The sequence below is a fragment of the Diabrotica undecimpunctata genome, chromosome 2 (genome assembly GCF_040954645.1).
Source record: "Diabrotica undecimpunctata isolate CICGRU chromosome 2, icDiaUnde3, whole genome shotgun sequence".
Lineage (NCBI taxonomy): Eukaryota > Metazoa > Arthropoda > Insecta > Coleoptera > Chrysomelidae > Diabrotica > Diabrotica undecimpunctata.
Window position 1 is genome coordinate 149,864,122 of NC_092804.1, and position 21,246 is coordinate 149,885,367.

The window sequence follows — 21,246 nt, forward strand, 5'->3', positions numbered from 1 at the left end:
ATCTAAACTGAAACTTAAGACTGTCCAATTTTCTGTCATGCCATTGTATGGATGCATGTATACTGTGAATATGTTGCATTAGAATGTATACTGAACTTCCCTTGAGGTATATAGAAATCAAAGAGACTTAATAGTTCTATTTAAAATTATCAACAGCCTGTGCACCTGCTTCAAACTTCTCTCCAAAATATTTGTTTATTATTCTCCAATATTGCAACTAGGTATGTGCAGACTTTTTATATTCTTTTCATAGATTCAATTACTCTTATAACAGCTTTACTCCCAGAACTCTTCTATTAGCTAACTCTTCAAAGAAGCTCCAAATTTTTAATCTATCAGTTTTCCCCTTCAAAAGTGATAATTCTGATCCAACTTTGTAATACTTTCGACTTCAGCTTTTGTATTGTGTTTAGTGTTACATTATCTGCATGCATTAGATAACTTAATACCATTATACCTTGTGACTTTTTCTGAATTGATTTGTTATCTTATTTTGTGACTGTATATGTTATTTTTTTTTGTAATCATACTATTCATATATTCTTCTTCCAAATCAGTTTATTGTATTAACTACATTTATAGCACTGTAAATAAAACTTGTAAAATGTTGTAAATATAATGATATATTTTTAGTAGCTTTTGTTTTATTAAAATTAATTATTTTACAGAGGAAAGTGTGTTTATAAGCCAAATAAGAAAAGTTTGTAAATATAACATAAATATTAATGAACCAAAATATATACAAGTATCATCATTCTATTTGCCTTTTCGCCACATTAATAGATGTTCCACTTTTTATCTAAAGGAATTGTAGGGTATTGAATTGAAATGGGTATAACTCCTAAATTTCCTAGTTGCTGAGTAATTACCTAAAATATTTATATGTAGTTTTCAAAGAACTAATAATCTTTACGAAAACCTACTTCATCACATTCCCTACTTATGCGAAAATGCTTTACAAAAAGATCTCCCATATATTATTGGTGAATGGTTTCCTCATAAAAATTTTGATTAGGAGGCACTTGAGCTCTCTCAACATTATTTAGCTCTAATTCTTCATTTTGTGTCAACTGATCCACAACATTTCCAATTAGCTGGATATTATTTTCCTCGTCCGCAAGTTCTTCCACTAATACTCTAATTATGTCATTCCTTTCTATATTCCTATTATATGAATGTGACGTAAAGTTAAATATTTAAAAGTCAAGCTAAATTGGTAATCTACTGACAAACGTAAACAAAGAACAAAAATATTTAATTTTTAAAATGACAAATTATTTGACATTGACAGATAAGGTAGCGGTAGCGGAATCCAGCAGGTTTTGACTTATGACATTTGGTCCAGCGCTAACCGATGGATTCGGAAGTAGCGGAGCGGTAGCTGCTCCGTCTGCTGAACGCGCCCATAGTAAAGACAAGTTTACTAATCTGTCTCACAGAATAGTAACTCTGTCTTGTCACAGCATCTACGCTGTGGTCTTGTTTCGTTTTGATCGTTTGTGTCACGTCAGTGTCAGTCAAGGTGTCAAAACTGTCAAATTAAACATGGCCGACGAAGTACAACTTGCACAAGATGCCGAAGCCGGTGGAGATACAATTTTTGGCAAAATATTAAGGAAAGAAATTCCATGTAACTTCATTTATGAGGATAATTTGGTAATAATTTATATTCACCTTCTTGTAACTACTTTACCCAATATTTTTGTACCTGCGCTGTGTAACCGGTAAAACTTATATATTTAGGGATTCTACAGTATTCACTGCCTTCCCTCGCTCAACCGTTTCCATCTCTCTCTGTTGTTCCATTCTCCATCGTTTAGTCCTCTCTTACTCATGGCGTCGTCTACTTCGTTCCTCCAGGATTTTCGGGGTCGTCCTCTTTTCCTCCTTCCTATGGGGCTCCATTCGGTTATTCTCTTTATCCATCTGTTGTCGCTAGTTCTTCTTACATGTCCATACCACTTTAGTCTTTTTTGTTCTATATATGTTAGTATGTCTGTTTCTATTGATGTTCTTTGCTTTATTTGGTCATTACTTCTCCTATCCATTCTTGTTAAAACAAAGTAAAACTAAAACTCGGTAAAACTTTACAAGGTCAAATTAGCAAACTGGATGGAAATTGAAAAACAAGAACTATGTTTATTCATTGTGGGCAATGCCACAGTTATATTGCACGATAATCGCTCATTTATTTCCATGGGATTACACCTAAAACAGCCCGTAAATCTAACATTATATGGGACCTATCTTTTTTAGTTAGTAAAAAAAATATTAATGCTTTCACAATTCACTGTGGTATTTAGTCTACTTCCTCTTTTAGAAAAGGGTATTTTATTCCTATTACTATATTGAACAGTCTAGAGAAGGTATATTTGAACTACTACAAAATAACCTTATCTATTATTATGATTAACAATTTCCCCCATAACTAGATTTTTGTTGTTGTTTTAAATATAACAAAAAAAATATACCTTTAGAAAGCAACTCTAATGAAATTAGTTCTGAATTATAAACTTATTTGTATGTTACCCAGTTTAAAATAGTTTTTTTCCATAGTAACTAACTTCATGAATTGAAGTACAATAAACAATAATTTTCTATTTTTAGTGTGTTGCTTTTGATGATGTTAACCCACAAGCGCCAGTTCACTTTCTTGTAATTCCCAGGAAATCTATTCCACAGTTATCAAAAGCTGAAGACAGTGATGAAGCTTTATTGGGTCATCTTTTAGTAGTTGCAAGGAAAATTGCACAGAAAAGGAATTTAAAAAATGGTTTTAGAATTGTAATCAATGATGGTCCTATAGGTGCCCAATCAGTTTACCATCTTCATATACATGTTTTGTCTGGAAGACAAATGCAATGGCCACCAGGCTAATTTTTCTGTTTTGTATAAATTGGTGGTTAATTAGTGGAAATAAACTTTAAACCAGCAAAGCTTTTTTAATTTTTTAAAAACATTTTGAAGTAAATACTTCTTATCGCTCGCTATGATGTTTTTGCACAGGCCTGAAATAATATTCAGTATGACACAAAATATCGAGACGCATGTATAGTCAGTTCGCGATTCCCAGTCTGAACTGTAGTGAATTTAGTAATTATTTTTTTGCCAAGTTAGTTACTTTTTGACAGACTAGAAGTGGCTGGAAATTTCTATACAAACAAGCACACATACTCATAGACAATATTAAAAGTAAACAAATCAAATAGTAAATAAAATAGAGCTTTACGAATTACCAACAATCAATATTTATTTATTTGCACCATATAATAAATACTTACGTTAAATTATAACAACAGAAATATATTTTTTAAATATACACTACCCAAAATTTTATGGGTTTAATATACACTTCTAGTATTTATAATAATTCTTTTTTCAATGAAAGAAGTCTGTAATAAAAGTTTATTTAAGCTGTTAGTACTGTGAGCTAGGAACTTTTGTGTTGTAGGTTTCCAGCTATGAATCTGTCTAAATATGCCCGAGCTGAGCAAATGGACCTTAGTAACTGTAGTATACAGTAATATACATACATATATACTTATAGTCTAAGATACCACTGCAGGATCACTACTTTCATAAGATAGTTAATCACTCACGTTTTTACATACATCTAAAATTAGGAGAATACTTTAATAATAGCATGCTAGTCAAAAAGTGGCCATAAATTAATTCCAGTGGCCAGTTAATTCAATAATTTAAAAATTTTATTTCGTTCATTGAAGCAAAGGTTCTATGGTGGCATTGTATTAACAAAACTAAACAACACAATATATAGACAGTACAACTAACAAAATATAGACATTAAATGAGAAGTAAAATATTAAAAGAATATCTCACTAAAAGATTTGTTTCGTAACAATGATCAAAATTTAATAGAAGTCATAAATGTCATCTGATTAACTCTCGTTTTAAATAATTTCATATAAATACAACTATTATTTTTAAACATATTATTTAGTTTATACAGTAATTAAATTTAATATCAAATGATATTTATTTATATTTTACTATTAATAAATGGTCTGAATTTGAGTTTTGTCATAACTGAACAACATAACATATGCTTTGTTAATAGGTAACAGGTGGCGTTAGGAGGAAACAATCATGTATTGAATTTGTTTGAAATATAAAAAAAATAAAATTATTTTATTTAATTTTAAATATTAAAAATACAGAAAGCAGGTTGATTGCTGAAGATACAATGATAATGGCGGATGTCGGTATGACAGCCGTTGACATCATCCTACATCAAAATGGGTGGCAGGATTATAATTTTTGACAAAAATTTTATTTTGTTCATTTATTTTTAAATAAAATACGCTGCTCATGACGTATTTTTGTTTTTTTATACTACATTAAAGCTAATTTTTTTCTTAATATAATTTTTATAATACTTACATTTTTGTGATAAATTATTAATTTGTATCCTACGAAACCCTAACCCTAAAATGGGGTTCCTTTGAAACACTAAAATTATTTGTTAAATAATATTAAATGTGTTTTCTATTACAAGGAATTTTGCTATAAATGTGTTTTATTTTTATTCATTAAGCTTGGGAACATTTTGACAGTCATTATCGCAAACATATAAATTATTTGTTATATTAGATATTTAATCTAAAGAAAGAAAGAACAAATTGAGCTAGTTATTACTATGGACTAAACACGAACCTGAAAAAACTAAATTTATTTGTTGGAATTTCAAATAATTTATATATATATATAATATATATATATATATATATATATATATATATATATATATATATATATATATATATATATATATATATATATATATATATATATATATATATATATATATATGGTCATGAATTTAAATTTTGGTTAACATCCAAATAACTCTGTTTCCATCTAAGATAGCCAGTCTCTAAATAGTGCCTAAAGAAGACGTTTTTTGTTGTAAATATTGCATACCTCTTTCTCTTGGTCATTCATCAGCTACCCTCCTATCCAAATATCCTTAACAACTGTTGTAAATGTAGCATAAAAGAATTCCACAGTGTTTTTAAGTTTTTAAGATACTTGCAAATCTCGTAAGCTCCGGTATATTATTTAATAAGTATGGATTTCAATAAAAATGTTGGTAAAAATAAACATCAAATAAATTAACGGCTATATATTTTTGGAAAGTGAAATACATTCAATTTGGTAGTTGCCTCAATAAAAACTATATCTATACAATAATAATAATAATTAAAACTAATTTTAATATAGTACAAAGAAGAGCTCAACATGGAACTGATTAATAAACTCATAAGCTTACAATACAAAAAAATGCACTTATTTAGAAAAGAAAACTGCAAAACATTTACAAAAAAGTGCAACATCATATCACACAGGTTAACATCCAAAACTGAACAAAATATTAGGCAATATATAATACAGGTTGGTTCATCATATAAAATTCGAAATTTGGATAAAATTTATTTTAAAACAAAAAAATGCTGTATGTCTTTAGTATAACCGTTTATCACTAAAGTAAATTACCAAATTAAAAAAAAGTCAATCAAAGTTTTGGAAACACACATTAGTATACAGGCTGCCCAAATCCACTTTGTCTCTGACCTTGATGCGCAGTGATTTTTCATCGACCAGACTCTGGTCTTTCTTGCTATGCTTTCTCTTCTTGATTTGTGCATTTTACGGCTGAACTGAAATTGGGCTGTCTGTACTAGGTTTAAGACAGGCCTTGACGCGCCGTCGACTTTCTACGAACTTACTTCGTTGACTATGTTTTTGGGAACATTTAAAAAGCATCATCTACGATCATCCTGAGGCTAGAGCCCAAAATTTGGATGAATTAAAAATTCGAATAAGGGAAGTCTCCAATTCTGTTGCAGCAGGAACTCTTTCATCTGCCCGCAGAAGTTTTCATGGCAGATTTGGATACCGCTCAGCCGTAGGTCAAATATTTGAATCATTTCTGTAGGGCATAAAGAATTATTTCCAATTATCCAATACACAATCTTACTCTTTAGTCCTTCGGTTCAGTCTTTTATTGTTAGATCTAGCTCTTTATTTTCATGTACTACAGTTCCTTCCTCTATGTAATGTGTCATAAATAAAATCCTGGTTTAGGTACCATAAGCTTTAAATGGTAGAAAAATTATTAAACTGATTAGAAGTCCTTTGATTTTTAATATTATTATTGCATTAAGACTCCTAGATACTCTACAAAACTGTAATTCTATAAATAGATATCGACCTCTGCAGAATATTCTAGGTCACACTTCAGTAAAATGGCGTAACTGTCCCGTAACTCCAAAATAGTATCAATTTCCGAAGAGAACAACACTTCTAGAGGCGTCAAAAACTTGTCTATACCCACTGATACTGATTGAGAGTCTTCTGATATTTACTCAGTCTCACATAAGGACAAAGATTAATAGGTTAAAAACAATCTGTAAACAAAAACGTTACGACGTCCTCCCATAAATCTTTCGAATTTCAAACATTCCAATTAGTCATGTGAGAATTTTTTTTTTCTGAACAGGAGTATACTCTTAAAACTATTTGTGGCCCAGAACATGATAAAATGTACATATTCATCTTTATGCCATTACCGGGCTGTGGTTATTTTAAAAATTCAATTAAGATAGTGAAATCGAAAATCTAGAAACCAAACCGATTTGTTCAACATGTATAAAGATGTTAAAGAAGCTACCGGGTTATATAAAAGTAAAGTTTACTGGATTATTGACAGATCAATCAGGGAAAGTTAACCTTGATACAAAAGAAACAGATGAAATATATTCCGAAATGTTAAAACTACTTCTAGAAGGACAGACACTCAATGTTGTAGTGACAATGTGGATATAGATGACTAATCTACCGAAGGTCAAAATTTCGAAAGAATGATCAGTCTACCTTTGTGATACAACCTAACAAGTAAATGCGAAATTTTGTAACGAACAGCACAATCAGTCTTATGAGTCAAAAATATTTTTGAAAATCGTTCATACCCGTATTTACAGAAAGTGCGTAGAGGACATGGACAATACAGTTTGATTTCAAAAGTGGAATGGGTACAGGTGAGGCTTTGTTCACCGATTTGTTTATCGATTAAAAGTAGGTTTTCACAGCGGTTCAACAAGGAAAACGCAATTAGTATGGTACACTTGGTCCAAAAAAAGGCCTAACCCCGACATCGAAAGTAAAGTTTTCCTCCAACACCAAATTGTTCTATAAAAAGATATACAACTTTGAGCGTCGGGTTTGTGGGGAAGGGGGAAGAGAAGTCGGTAAATCAGAAGTTTTTTACGTTTTTCGTCAATATTTCTTAAACTAAATCAAACTCTCGGGATCCACAGAGGATTGTCGAGCCAAAGATGATGATGATGATTAAAACATTAAAACACCTGAACTCTCTTACTTAGTTATAGAACATGAAAACGTAAACTGTAATAAAGTGTTTGAAGTCGGAATCCTGGCTTTGAAAGACATTGAAAACAAAACATTCAATGAGATACATTTCAAAAGAAAGTTAGCTGTTAAGTCCCTAGCATCTATAACCAGGTCGATGAAAATTAACACCACCACGGTATATGTAAACCCAAACACTCTCTTAAATCGGATGGTGCGCATACTACGGTGTGATGAGAGACTTGAAGAAATATTTTAATATGAACTTTGTGCGTATCCTCCATATTTTTTCGGCGAATCTGGTTGATGAGAAAAGGAAGCAAATTTTCAATGGTTACTGTTTTGGTTCCAAACACAAAAGAATCATCATGTACTCTAGATTCAGGAAAAATGAACACACCAATAGACTTAAAAACACTGTTAAACAGAGGATCAGTTTTTGTGATTTTCTAATCCCATTGCACAATGAGATATCAGATGGAGCCACACCTCTTTCACTATGCAGGCTGACCATGCTTGGTAGGGGGCTACGTTCATTACGTAATAACTAAACCCCTGTCATCGATCCGTGCCTGTACTTGCGATCGGTTGAGCATCGTCCTCCGATGAACTGTTGTCCGATCGACCACAGGTATGACTCTTTATGGAGTGATGTTTCGCCAGATATATTCGCCTGAGAATCCGCCTTCTTATCCCGCTTTTACTAACGTTCACACCAAATAAGTGCCTATAATCGAGAATCAAAATTGTGGGCAGTAAATTTTTAAAAGTAATTGTCACGTTCCAGCTTACGTTAGTACGTTCCAACGTACAGCTATTGTAGGTTTTCCAATGGCGTACGAAAAATTTCATAAGAAGTTACGACAAAGCTACATACTTGTATTGAAGAAATACCTATTTATAATATGTATCACGTTAATGTAGGAATATGATTATTATTGACATTTGGGTTAATTACAACATATAATTTTAGGTTAGGTAATAGTTAAACCTCCCTAAAACCGCGATCGTCGATGAAAGCAGGTAGCTAAGAGATTCAGTTGTTTAGTTATCGAAGTAAATATGACATGACTCACATAAAGACATTGTAAATATTTTCTATTTTTTATACAGTAATTTTTTTCGACAGCGAAGACGGGAAGTTGTAAAATTTTATTACATCTTTCGTTGTGAGAAAAAATTCTGAAATTGGTCATTATTTCATTTATTGGTCAAACTATTTCTTTAAATTATCGAAGCAGTGAACATGTATATTAGTGTTGTGAGCAATATTGAAAGCGATAGCAGTCAAAGTAAACGATGCCCAAATTTTTCGACGGTAGAAAAAGTTATTATATATATAACGTGTATTGTGGACTTCGTCAAAGGAATAAAAGTATGTAGGTCAACGATGTAGTAACTCTGTCTAGTGATTTGACTGAAGTGTCGACGAGAACTGTATACAGAATTCTAAAAAATTTTTAACAAAGTGAAGGCAAATCGGATAATGTACCTCTTGAAAACATTGAAACCAGAGGAAGAAAACGCATCCAGCTTGAAGATGACACCAAATATGCTATTCGGAGAAAAATCCATGCTTTCTTTTTTCGGAACGAAATACCAATCTTAAAGAAAGTCGAAATAAATTCCGATGATTTAATACCCAAAATATCACGACATGTTTTATTGCGGAAAAGTATACAATTTAGATGAACCCTGGCTGAATCAAGTTCATAATGTCTCAAAGGTGTGGCAAGATTATAAAATTAAAAGTCGTCGACAAGCCTTCATCGAAGGGCTTTCAACAGGTTTAAAAACACCAGTGGGTAAAGGACAGAGGCCCATATAGGCATCAATTCGGATTTTTTGGACGACGGCATGTTATTATTCGAATCCAAGAAAAACAATGATTATTATGAGGAAATAGAAGCTCAAAGATTCGAAGGTTGGCTTTCAAAGATTCTACCAAACCTTGAAGCAAATTCTGGACAATGCGTCATACCATAGTCGACGGTTGAAGCCAACATCAACAACTATCCGGCGAAAAGGTGACATCATCAACTGGCTCTCCTTGAGCCCCTCGTTGATTCCTTTCTACTGGTCCTAAGAACACGACGTTGCCATATATAAATGTTTTCATATATAAATATCATGTTTTCATATATAAATGTCATGTTTTCTATGTATAAATATTGTACTATACATAAATTACATTACAATTACATACATTTTATTATATAACTCAACAAATACAAAACGATTACTAATCGATAAGTGTGCTGCATGTGAATGATTAAAATATAAATTGATAGAATATCTATCATCACAAACTGGCATACATAAGACATTCACAAACATGTAATTAACATTCACAGACATATTACAAGTAAATATAAAATTCAATTGATAAAACCCTACAGAAAAGAACGTAGATCCCATACGAAGGAATTAGTTGAAAATCCCATACGTCATTTTGTTACAAAGTAACACTATTCGCTGATGTCGTATCACCATTCCGATTTATTTTCTCATTACAATAAAGCCTCTCACAATCGAAAATCTATTTTCCAAACCAAGTGTCCCAAGAACTGAAATGATTGCTTTATAATAAACATCTGGATCTACAACCAAGAAATTTAATGAAAAATATCAACATTAAAATATTAATAATAGTAAATATATTTTAGTTTTACTTAAAATCTTGATTTCATCAAGAGACACTAAAAGGCACATAAAAAATTTACTTACTACTAAACATACTAATGAACCAGCTTGTATATTCTATATAAATATTATTTTGCAACGTCCAGAATATTGTCAATGACAATACTAATAACTTAACAAATAAAATATCAATTTTAAATAAGATAACAAAAAAATTACAAAATTATCGTAGACATAATGTCTATTTACAATGTTTCATACAACGGCTAAGTTGGCTAGGCCAGTATTATATTTATATTGATCCACATAACCCACAAAAATATTTCATTTCCATAGAAAAAAATAGTTCTTTTGTAAGATTGTTGTATTTGAAGGCTTAAAAATAGTACTTTCTCAGAAGAATTGATATTTTTTACAAAGTGTGTACCAGAAATCTTTAGAATCATCTTCAATTAAAAATAAATGAGTAGAAATAAAAAAATGAGATTAGAATAAAATATCACATAATCCAAATAGTAGTCGACATCAAAATTAATATGATAGTTTTGCATACCGTCGTTGAAATGTATAAACTTGCGCTAGTGTTACTCCCATTTTGGTGATTTAGGCGTCAAATTCATTATTTTTATGATACACTTCTCCAAGAAATTAACGCACCACTTCAATAAATCAATTTTATTTGTAAACAGGCAAAAAATAAAAAATAAAACTTCACCAGATTTATTCTACATTTTATTATTAATTATAACAATTTGTCTAACCATCAGAAAATGTTGAAGTACAGGAGAAAAAAAAAATAAAACGGAAAATTCTAAAAAAATAATGATAACAAAAGTAAACTAAAATATGAAAAAAGTCTTAATAACGAGTGTTTCCACCTCTACTACGTATAACAGCCTCTCATCGTTGGCCCATACTTAACATTAATTGTCGTATTTCATTTTGGTCTAGTTCTCTCCAAATCTGGATCAGTCTCTCTCCCACTTCCTGTAAGTTGTTTGGTTGGTTCGGTGTGGCTCTTAACCGCCTACCAAGGATATCCCAGAGATTTTCCATCGGATTTAAATCCGGACTATGTGCTGGGCATTCCATAGTGTTAATTTCTACCTCCTCTAGATAATTTCTGACGATCTGTGCAGAGTGAGGTGTGGCATTAACTTGCATTAGTAAGAAATTTTCACCGATATGAGGAGCGAATGGTACTACATGTTGCTCCAGGATCTCTAATATGTACCTTTCAGCTGTAACAGTTCCATTTTGTATGACCACTTACTAGGTCCGTACGTGCTGTCAAAGAAATACCACCCCACACCATAAGGGATCCTCCACCAAAAAATGTGGTGTGTGAGAAGTTACACTGAGCATATCGTTCGTTGGGTCGTCGCAACACACGAACACGTCTGTCGTTATTGTACGAACAAAATCGGGATTCATCAGTAAATAGAACTCGTTCCCAGTCAGCCTTTAACCAATTAACGTGTTCTCTGGCAAAATGTAGTCTCCCCCTTTGTAGTGTTAAGTTGTATTCCCTAAGTCAGTGACGAACAGTTTCAGTACTAATTTGTATAGCATGCGCGTCTCGAAGCTGAATTTGTAGGCTTCGATGTGTTACAAAACGTTGTCGAAGAGCAGAAATTCTTAAAAATCGATATTGAATTGGGGTAGTTACCCGGTTTCGTCCTTGCCCTGGTCTGCGAATATGATCGCTTGTTTCGAGGAATCTTTCTAACACCCGTGAGACGGATGTGTGTGACAGATTAAAACGACGACCAATTCTTCGGTAACAAGTAATAAATTCGTGAACACTTGGAAATTAGGATATTTATAGAATTAGTACATTTTTTGCTTCTTTTTGTTTTGTTCCAAAAAAAAAACTATAGCGATAAAAAAACAGTCAATAAATATAGAGTGTACGAATAGCATACACAAGGGGTTTGCAAAATATAACATTACAATGGAAATTTTTATTAACGCTAATAAAATATTTTAATATTTCAAAGTGGTGCGTTAATTTCTTGGAGAAGTGTATATAATTCCATTGGCATACAAATCTTCCCAATGATATATGTGACTACCACACATTTGTTTAGAAATATAATAATTCGCGATATTTTAATGCCGATATTTATGCTGATACCTCTGGTAGTTAGAGAGTAAAAAAATCTAAAATCATAATATTCAAAACTGTAAAGATTTCTTGTGCTTCCGAAAACTCTTATAGAATTACTCATTTAAATCATACCAACAACCCTACAACTATGTAAATAAGTTGTGTATTAAATAATCCTCCGTTTATGGTACATATGCTAAATAATTTAATAGTCAATGAAATATATACTGTACTCTGTATGGAAAAATATAACAATTTAATTTTTAATACTATAATTTGTAAATATAATAATTTATCAACAAAACCTAAGATTAAAAGAAAATATTTGCTTATAAAATGGTTGCATTACCAATTCATGTAAATTCCATAGCCTACTCTAATTACGATTTTCCTCGATGACTCAGTAAGTATAGTGTGCCTCACTGAAATCTCACTACCGCATTTGACAATCCATAATCGAGTATCAAAAATTTAAACCATTGGTTGAAATATACAGAAATAAAAATATTTATTTCGAGTGAAGAATAAAATATGTCCAAATTGAAATGGAATGCAAAGTACTCGTTCAAATTATTATTCTAAACAAGAAAATTATGAATACTTTCAAATTCGCGAACAATCTGTAAGAAAATTGTCAAATATTTCAATAAGCTTATCAGTAATTGTATAGTATGCGTAAGAAAAACGTAGAAAACGCCAGGGAATTCAACAAACCAACCGATTTATGCTACATTTTTTACATGAAAACGTTCGACTGTGTGTGATGGCAGCAACTATGGAGTATCCTCGAAGAAATCAAGAAGAAAACAAGAGGATGCAACAGAGATGCGTACTGAGCCCCATGCTCTTCAACATATATTGATTAACATCAATGGTAGCAAAATTAGTAACCTTTAGTTCACTGATGATAACATCCTCTACAAGATTCAAATAATTTAAATATTAAGAAAATCTATAACATCGAAACGGTTAAGACTTTCACTTAGTCCGTTTCTTAATAACAAACCAAGGGAGACACAGTAAAGAAACAAGAATAAGAATTGTACTGGCCAAGAAAGCCATGACAAAACCTAACAAACATCTGGAAAAAGTCATTGTATAATGCTAATACCAAAGTACGGATAGTTAAAAGCATGGCATTCCCTATATTCCTATACGTATCTGAAAGTTGGACATTAAAACAAACAGACAAAAAAATTGATGCCTTTGAGATGTATTGCCGGCGTTGAATGACAAGAGTGTTTTGGATTGAGAAAACCAATGTCGCAATCCTATAACAGATCCAAATAAAGAGACTACATACCATAGTAGCTGAAAATATTACCAAGTTCTTCGTCCACGTTATTAGAAAAAATGGTTTTGAAATACTTACAGTGGGGGACATGGACTACGGGAAAAGTCGTGGAAGATCGCCAACCAGAGATACAAAAACTTATGAGAGAAACTCACAATCAAAACAAATGGAACACTCAGTACAACAGATTTCAACAGAAATTATGATGCTTGAAAATAGCTGCAGAGGAAGAAGGAACAGAGAGCAAACGTTTTTATTTTGAGGTACGTGATACGATATCGCTCATGATACGATTGGAATCAATCATACAGTACGTTAAGTTTTAAATTATATGTACACCCTATAAATGGCAACACTGCGTGCTGTCGACTTTCCACGAACCTCCGTTGCCTCGTCGCCAATAATTTGTCATTATACAGTGGTTGTTTAAAGCAATAACAGCGTAGATTTTTAATTTATTTTTGTAACCAAAATGTCTGTTTATACGATCGCAGAAAAGGTTCAAATAATAAAATGGTTTTATGGTGGTAATTCTGGACAACAGTGTGTACATTTATTTTCTGTGTTTTTTGAAGGGAGACCAATTCCTTGCGTACAGACAGTTCATAATATTGTTAAAAATTTTGAAAGTTGTTATTTCCTCAAAAATTGCAGAAAATGTAGAGGCCTGAGGGCAACTTGAATAGTAGAGTATACCTCGATTTGTTACAGAATCATGTTCTTCCCGCTATTCTCAATCTTCCTGATGTAAATCTGGAGAATGTTTGGTTCCATCAAGACAGCTGTTCAGTTCACAACGCTCGAATAATTAGGTAGTACTTAAACAATGCTTTCCCGAATCGAGTTATCAGTGGAACAGGCGGTATTAAGTGGCCTGCGCGATCTCCAGATCTTACACCCATGGACTTCTTTCTTTGGGGACATTTAAAAAGCATCATCTACGATCATCTTGAGGCTATAGCCTAAAATTTGGATGAATTTAAAAACCAAATAAGAGAAGTCTCCAATTCTGATACAGCAGAAACTCTTTCATCTGTCCGCAGAAGTTTTTATGACAGATTGGGACACTGTGTTCAGCCGTAGGTCAAATATTTGAATAATCTCTGTAGGGTATAAATAATTATTTCTTATTTTATTAGGAATTATTTTTTATGTTCAATGAGAGTATATTTTTTGTTTTATCTTTTTAAAGAAATGCGCTTTTATTTTTAATTCAACCACAAAAAATTATTCACATTTTTAAAAATGGATACAAATGCAACGCCTTATAAAGGTCAGTGTATTTTTATCGAGTTTATGTTATAAAGGCGGGTACACATATGCGAGCAGAACTGTTCGCGAACCGTTTGTGAACGCTATATTCGTTAATTTGTAGGAACCGCGCACTGTCGGTTTTTGGGACGAACACAAAGAATGTTCGCAGTTAAATTTGGACGGTGTTCGAGACTATACATTGTTTCTGCTAAGTGTGCGATGAGATCATTCGGTTAAACAAAATGGCTGAACGAGCGCGGCTTATTCAAAAGTAACGAGAGAAATTAGTAACAGATAATGTAAACAAAATACCGAAATGTTTAGAATAACGAAGTAAATTAATTCTCGGTTTGTTATTTGATACTTAGGGTATTGGATAGTCTGAACATAAACATATTTTCAACGAACTCTTCGCGAACAGCTCACGAGCAGTTCGCAAACAGTTCGGCTCGCATATGTGTACCCACCTTAAGAAATGAACGGCGTATACGTAAAGGTGGGTACACATATGCGAGCCGAACGGTATACGTACCGTACGCGTACAGATCCTTGAAAAATATTCTACATCGTACTGATCGCATACTTATCTCGATCCATTGAAAAGGGACAAACCAACAACGAACACACATGTGCGAAATGATTCATTTTATTTATAATTTGGGTACTGATTTATGTTCCTGTTTTTGCTTGTTTAATAAAAATATGTACAATAATCAGTTTACTGTTTTCTCACGTCTCTCTAGGAAGGAACACGTCATTCACACAATGTCGATTTGATGACACAATAAAAATGTTCGCTGCGTCTAGTAAGCGCCGTCCAAACTGAAAGACGAGCTTCCTTTGAAGTCGTGAAATAAACCGCAACAATTTGGTTCGCGACGAGTCACGATGAAACAGCACGCAAGCTTTTTTTTCTGCCGTACACATTACCGAATATAGCGTTCGCATACCGTATGTATACCGTTTGGCTCGTATATGTGTACCGACCTTAAGGAAAACAAAAATCGACGGACGGAGATGCATATCCCATGCGTTGTGGTTTTCTCGTTTTCTGTCTAGGAGTTGGAGGTGATCGGAGAATTTACCTCGTACGAGGCAATGTTGCCGATTTTAGCGCTTTATGTAGTTTGTAATATCTAATCCAAAACTTAACGTACTGTATCAACGGCATTCGTTAGCTGGCGAATCTGCAAGGTTGTGGATACTGTTATTAGATATTCAGACAGACTAGCACCCGCCAATGTTTCATGTCGTAACTAAACATATTATTGTTCTCTAAAAATCAATAGTTTTATGTTCCATATATTCTAACCAATATTTTAAAATTCTTATACTTGATGGATAGCATTTTGGATATCAAGAGATATACTTTTTCCACATTTATATAAAACCTCTTTGCGTCTTTCCACAGTGAAAAGATTAACTGATTCACAATGATCAACTGGCAGTGTGTGTTATTTGATAAACGTAACAAATCTTTATTATAATCTTATTTGTATTAGTTATGAAAATTATTGCAATTTTATCAATAAAAATATAATAAAACATTTTTTCCATATTGTAAATGTACCTTTGTTATGGCGATAAATAATCAAATTATTTAACATATGCCAATGACACTTTTATCAAAGATATCGAAACACAAATAATACAATGGCAATAATTTAAAACTACCAAAACACAGAGATAGTCTTCTATTTTTAAAACAGTAGCTCTTAATATTATTACTTACAATAGGAAAAAACACTCAACTCTCACAACTTTAAAATCGATTCACAGCTAAAACAAAAAGAAAAAAGGAAATAAAAAAGTAATCGGTAACATTTTGAATTGACATTATACAGCAATATAATAGAAATTGTACTTTATTTTTCAAAAAATTTAAGTAAAAATTCTTTATAAAAGGTATATAAATTAAAAACCCAAACGGGCTATGTCATGAAGACAAAACGTTTTCGGAAACCATGATTCATCATCAATGTCTAGGTGTACATGTTTTGAGCCACTAAATATCAGGGTAAAAACCCGTTAAAATTTATCTGTTACAATTTGGTTTACATTATTTGGTATTATATTTTAAGATGTTAGAGTTACCAGTGGATATGGTAACATGGCGACGTATGACTCCACATGAAGTTGCTGGTCCTGAGACGAGGGAGGTCTCAGGACTAGCAACTTCATGTGGAGTCATACGTAGGTAGTACCGTTGAGAGCGCATCTCCTTGTCTTACTCCATTTTTTATTTTAATTATTTTATCAGGTATAAATACCTGATATTGCATAATTGCAAATACTCCAAGCGTGGCCTTGCTTACATATCCACAACAAAACTGACTAATATCGGCATAGACAAGGATGATTATTAAAAGAGTAAATAATGAAATTTGGAGAGTTGTTAACTTAAAGTCAAGCTAGTAAGTCGGTAATTGTATTCAAGTTGTGAGACGTAATTAATACATCATACAATAAGTAATGTCATCTAGTAGTTATCCCGCTGTAAATAGAGAATAAATATTTTACATCACAGTTTAATATATTAATCAACCTCTCCCAAGTTAAGATGTACTTCCATATAGCCCAGTCTGGTTAAAAAAAAGGTCGAAAAATGTTTCGCAGATATCTGAAACTTTTAAGACATAGGTGGGGTTACTCGATGACGAATATATGAAAAGGTACTCGTATTTTTACCATGCGTTTTTTTTTTAAACAATAATTTATGGTCACAATTTGATTTTTTGTCTATAAATTTTTTGCCTTATATTTTAAGTAAACAATATTTAAATCATTTTTTTTATATAAAGAATACCTTTATTTTCCCGGTTTTTCAATTAAAATTGATAAATAATTTACGGAGATATTTGCAAAAAAGCAGTTTTTTTGCACTAATTTATACATTTTATTAATTTTTTTCTTAACAAAATAAAATGTTATTAATACATTTAATCGTCGAGGAATTACCGTCTTTTAAATTTATGCGAAATTTCCCCCGATCCGTCAAATAGTTTAAAAGTTATTTAATTTATTTATCCCTGAGGCTAATTATTTAAACTATTGAACTTGCCCTATGCATGATGCTAGACACATTTAGCAAATTTCATAGGATTCTTTAAGACTTAAACTATCTCCGAAATTAAATGCATAGTGCGTTTCATCGAAATTATTTACAAAATAAACGTTTGAAAAAGAGGTATGTTTTTTACTTATAAACAATTGTAATAACTTCTATATTTTTCAAGCTACAGAACTGTACGTACAACCATTGGATAGCTGGTAAAAAACTCACATTAAAAAAAAACTTCTATGACCAAGAGGAACGAAGTTAGCGACTATTTTAAAAAAAAAATCGTATCTCCATTGTTTATAAACATTAAGAAGTAAAATTTGCACAAATTTTGAATAAAAATCTAAACTTTATATAGAAACTTATAGCTACAAAATTCATTTAATTTTTCGAAACTTACAGCCCTTCGAATCGAAGGTACTTTCGAAAGATCGACATAGGAAAGTGGAGATGAAAACTGTTTCAGCTCCGTTTTTTTTCGACATCGGAACTTCAAATTGAAACACGTAGGAAAATTTTACATTATCTCGCTCGGCTTCCGTTGCAACTGAAAGCCTCTTTTTTTATTCTGGGATAGCTCGTCAAAATATGAATAACTGCATAGTTTTCACTGGCCGAAAAAAAAAATTGAGTATGAAATTCAACGTAAAAACTACGTAATAATAATAATGATGACATAATTTTCACCCCCCCCCCCCCGAGATTTATAATACTTATATATTTAAATTCAATTTCGGGTAATTTTTTACACATTATATTCCTTATATTTATTATAATTGTTTGTATTTTTTTGTAATTAACAATACTGATTTTTATTCTATTTTTCGTACAAATATGATATACAATATTAATCTAATTAAAAAGTTAAAATTTGGTTAATACATTCTACTTCACTGTCAGCTCTGAACCTTTTTCTCCTCTACTTCTTCCTCAGTACAACTTATGGTTGTTCGTACAATTCAAACCAAGTTTTCTGCAGCCACATCTAGTAGTTTTGCAACCTGTACATTGGCATGTAATGTGCTTTAATGTCTCTTCGGAAATTAAATTATCTAGAGTATAAATTGGTTCAAAACCAGTGGCACTTTGTCTCCAACCATAGGCACAAGCATCTAACTTATTACCTAACCTTATCTTAAAACTTATTTGTAATTGATGGTAAACCCGAAGATCATGTTGTTTGGCTGCACCTTCAGTTCGTGGCAGAGTTTCTAGTTTAAAAGATATTTACCGATATTTCTGCTGAATTGTAAGTATCTTAAATCATTTAAAGAAAGTGTATCGTTGTGTTTTTTTATAATTATTTGTTATAATTAATTTATTCATTCAATAGTTTTAAATATTACTTACAATTTTCAATCAAAAAATAATTAAATACGTTTAGTTAAAACTTTTTTGTTCAGAATACACAAAATATGTTAATCAAAGAAGTATAAGTATATTGCTTTCTAAAGCCACTACACTGACATTGACGAAATTCGATCTTTCGAAAGTACCTTTGTTTCGAAAGGCTGTAAGTTTCGAAAAATTGGATGAATTTTATAGATATAAGTTTCAATATAAAGTTTAGATTTTCATTCAAAATTTGTGCAAATTTTACTTCTTAATGTTTATTAACAATGGAGACATGATTTTTTTAAAAATAGTCGCTAACTTCGTTCCTATTGGTCATAGAAGGTTTTTTCTTTTTTTTTTTTAATGTGTTTTTTTACCAGCTATCCAATGGTTGTACGTACAAGTCTGTAGCTTGAAAAATATAGAAGTTATTACAATTGTTTATAAGTAAAAAACATACCTCTTTTTCAAACGTTTATTTTGTAAATAATTTCGATGAAAACGCAATATACATTTAACTTCTTTAAGATAGTTTAAGGCTTAAAGAATCCTGTAAAATTTGCTAAATGTGTCTCTAGCATCATTCATAGGGCAAGTTCAATAGTTTAAATAATTAGCCTCAGGGATAAATAAATTAAGTAACCTTTAAACTATTTGACCGATCGGGGGGAAATTTCGCACAAAGTTAAAAGACGGTAATTCCTCGATGTTCAAATGTATTAATAACATTTTATTTTGTTAATAAAAAATTAATAAAATCTATAAATTAGTGCAAAAAAAACTGCTTTTTTGCAAAAATCTCCGTAAATTATTTATCAATTTTAATTGAAAAAAACGGGAAAATAAAGATATTATTGATAAAAAAAAATGATATAAATATTGGTTATTTAAAATATAAGGGAAAAAATTTATAGACAAAAAATCAAATTGAGACCATAAATTATTGTTTAAAAAAAAACGCAAGGTAAAAATACGAATACCTTTTCATCTATTCGTCATCTAGTAACCCTCACCTATATCTTAAAAGCTTCACATATCTGCGAAAAATTTTGCCGTGAAATCTATGATTTTTGCATAACCAGACTGGGCTCATATGTAACAGCGCCAGGAGACGATGTATTTCAGTTATGCATCCAGATGAATTTTATGATGAATAACTATTTATTTTATTATAATGCCGAACAACGTTATCTTATAATTTTTTCGTTGTGATATTTCACAACATATAGTTTTCTATTATTTAATTAATAAATTGGACAAAAATCTTTTGTATATATTCTTAAATCCATGTTGAAATCTATAAAAGTACATAACGTTTATATTGCTTGATAATGTCAAATAATATATTAATAAAAATAAATACGTACTTTCTGTCAAACAACCGACAGAGCAAAACTTAAACAATTACGACATCGAACTACATGGTAACCTGGGTGATCCCATTTGAGTCAGTACTCGATCTAACCACTGTAAAGGTCCGTTCAAGTGTAGCTCTATCCAACAAGGTGTTGACGTTACGGTTTGTCTCCTAAAATATACAAAAAAAGTTGAATAAAAAGAATAGTTCCTTAGTGGTTGATGCGGGTATATTTGTTTAAATAAAAAAAAAAAGAATAGTTACACAAATTCATTCATTTTACAATGTTGTCAATATGTGGATGATCACAGTACTATTGGGTATTTTTAGTATGATATCTAAAAAATCAGAAAATAATTGACACAACAATTAGATGACGGAAAGGATAAGGGAATGATTTTTGGTGAGGTATGATATAGTGTCCCAAAAATTTTTATTCAAATGAAGAAAAAGTTTATCTTGCATTTTACAAAAAAAAAACTATTCTTGATAAAAAGCTCAGCATAGAAGGAAAACAAAAATAATTATTTGATTAAAATCTAATATTTAACGAACAATAGATAATTGTAATGTTATTACAATACGATTAAGAGACTTTCATTTTCAAAGATCCTACTTGGAAAACTTGATTGGCCGGCACAAACATTAATCTTTATGCCGTCCAAAAAATTTTTATTTAATTATATTAATTTATACATCTTGACACAACAGCTGAAGACAAAATATACAGTATAAAAAAATAAAAAATAATAATAACATCTTGATATGCAGTTTGAATGGAAGATTATCTTGAAAGTCAGAAG

At 31.3% G+C, this 21,246-nt stretch overlaps 2 protein-coding genes across 4 annotated transcripts in view; one reads left to right on the forward strand and one right to left on the reverse strand.

Annotated features, from left to right (window-relative positions):
• The first annotated feature begins 1,496 nt into the window (after positions 1 to 1,496).
• Positions 1,497 to 2,936, forward strand: HINT1 (histidine triad nucleotide binding protein 1). The gene is made up of 2 exons (XM_072523732.1): positions 1,497 to 1,656; positions 2,608 to 2,936. Exons 1-2 carry the CDS (start codon positions 1,546 to 1,548, stop codon positions 2,875 to 2,877), a joined length of 381 nt encoding a protein of 126 aa, XP_072379833.1. The 5' UTR covers positions 1,497 to 1,545; the 3' UTR covers positions 2,878 to 2,936.
• Positions 2,937 to 5,134: 2,198 nt separating this feature from the next.
• Smox (Smad on X protein) overlaps positions 5,135 to 21,246 on the reverse strand; it is a 31,288-nt gene continuing 15,176 nt past the window's right edge. Inside the window, exons 9-11 of one of the 3 annotated variants that reach the window (XR_011950105.1) lie at positions 20,454 to 20,614; positions 16,423 to 16,469; positions 5,135 to 9,989 (exon numbers count right to left, since the gene is read on the reverse strand). Coding sequence is in view for 1 of the 3 variants with exons in the window: in XM_072523734.1 (XP_072379835.1) it covers positions 20,491 to 20,614 (124 nt within the window). In the remaining 2 variants the exon portion in view is untranslated. Of the gene's footprint in view, positions 9,990 to 12,433; positions 16,470 to 20,453; positions 20,615 to 21,246 lie in introns of those variants that run through there. The other 2 variants (XR_011950104.1, XM_072523734.1) reach the window with 2 other exon arrangements.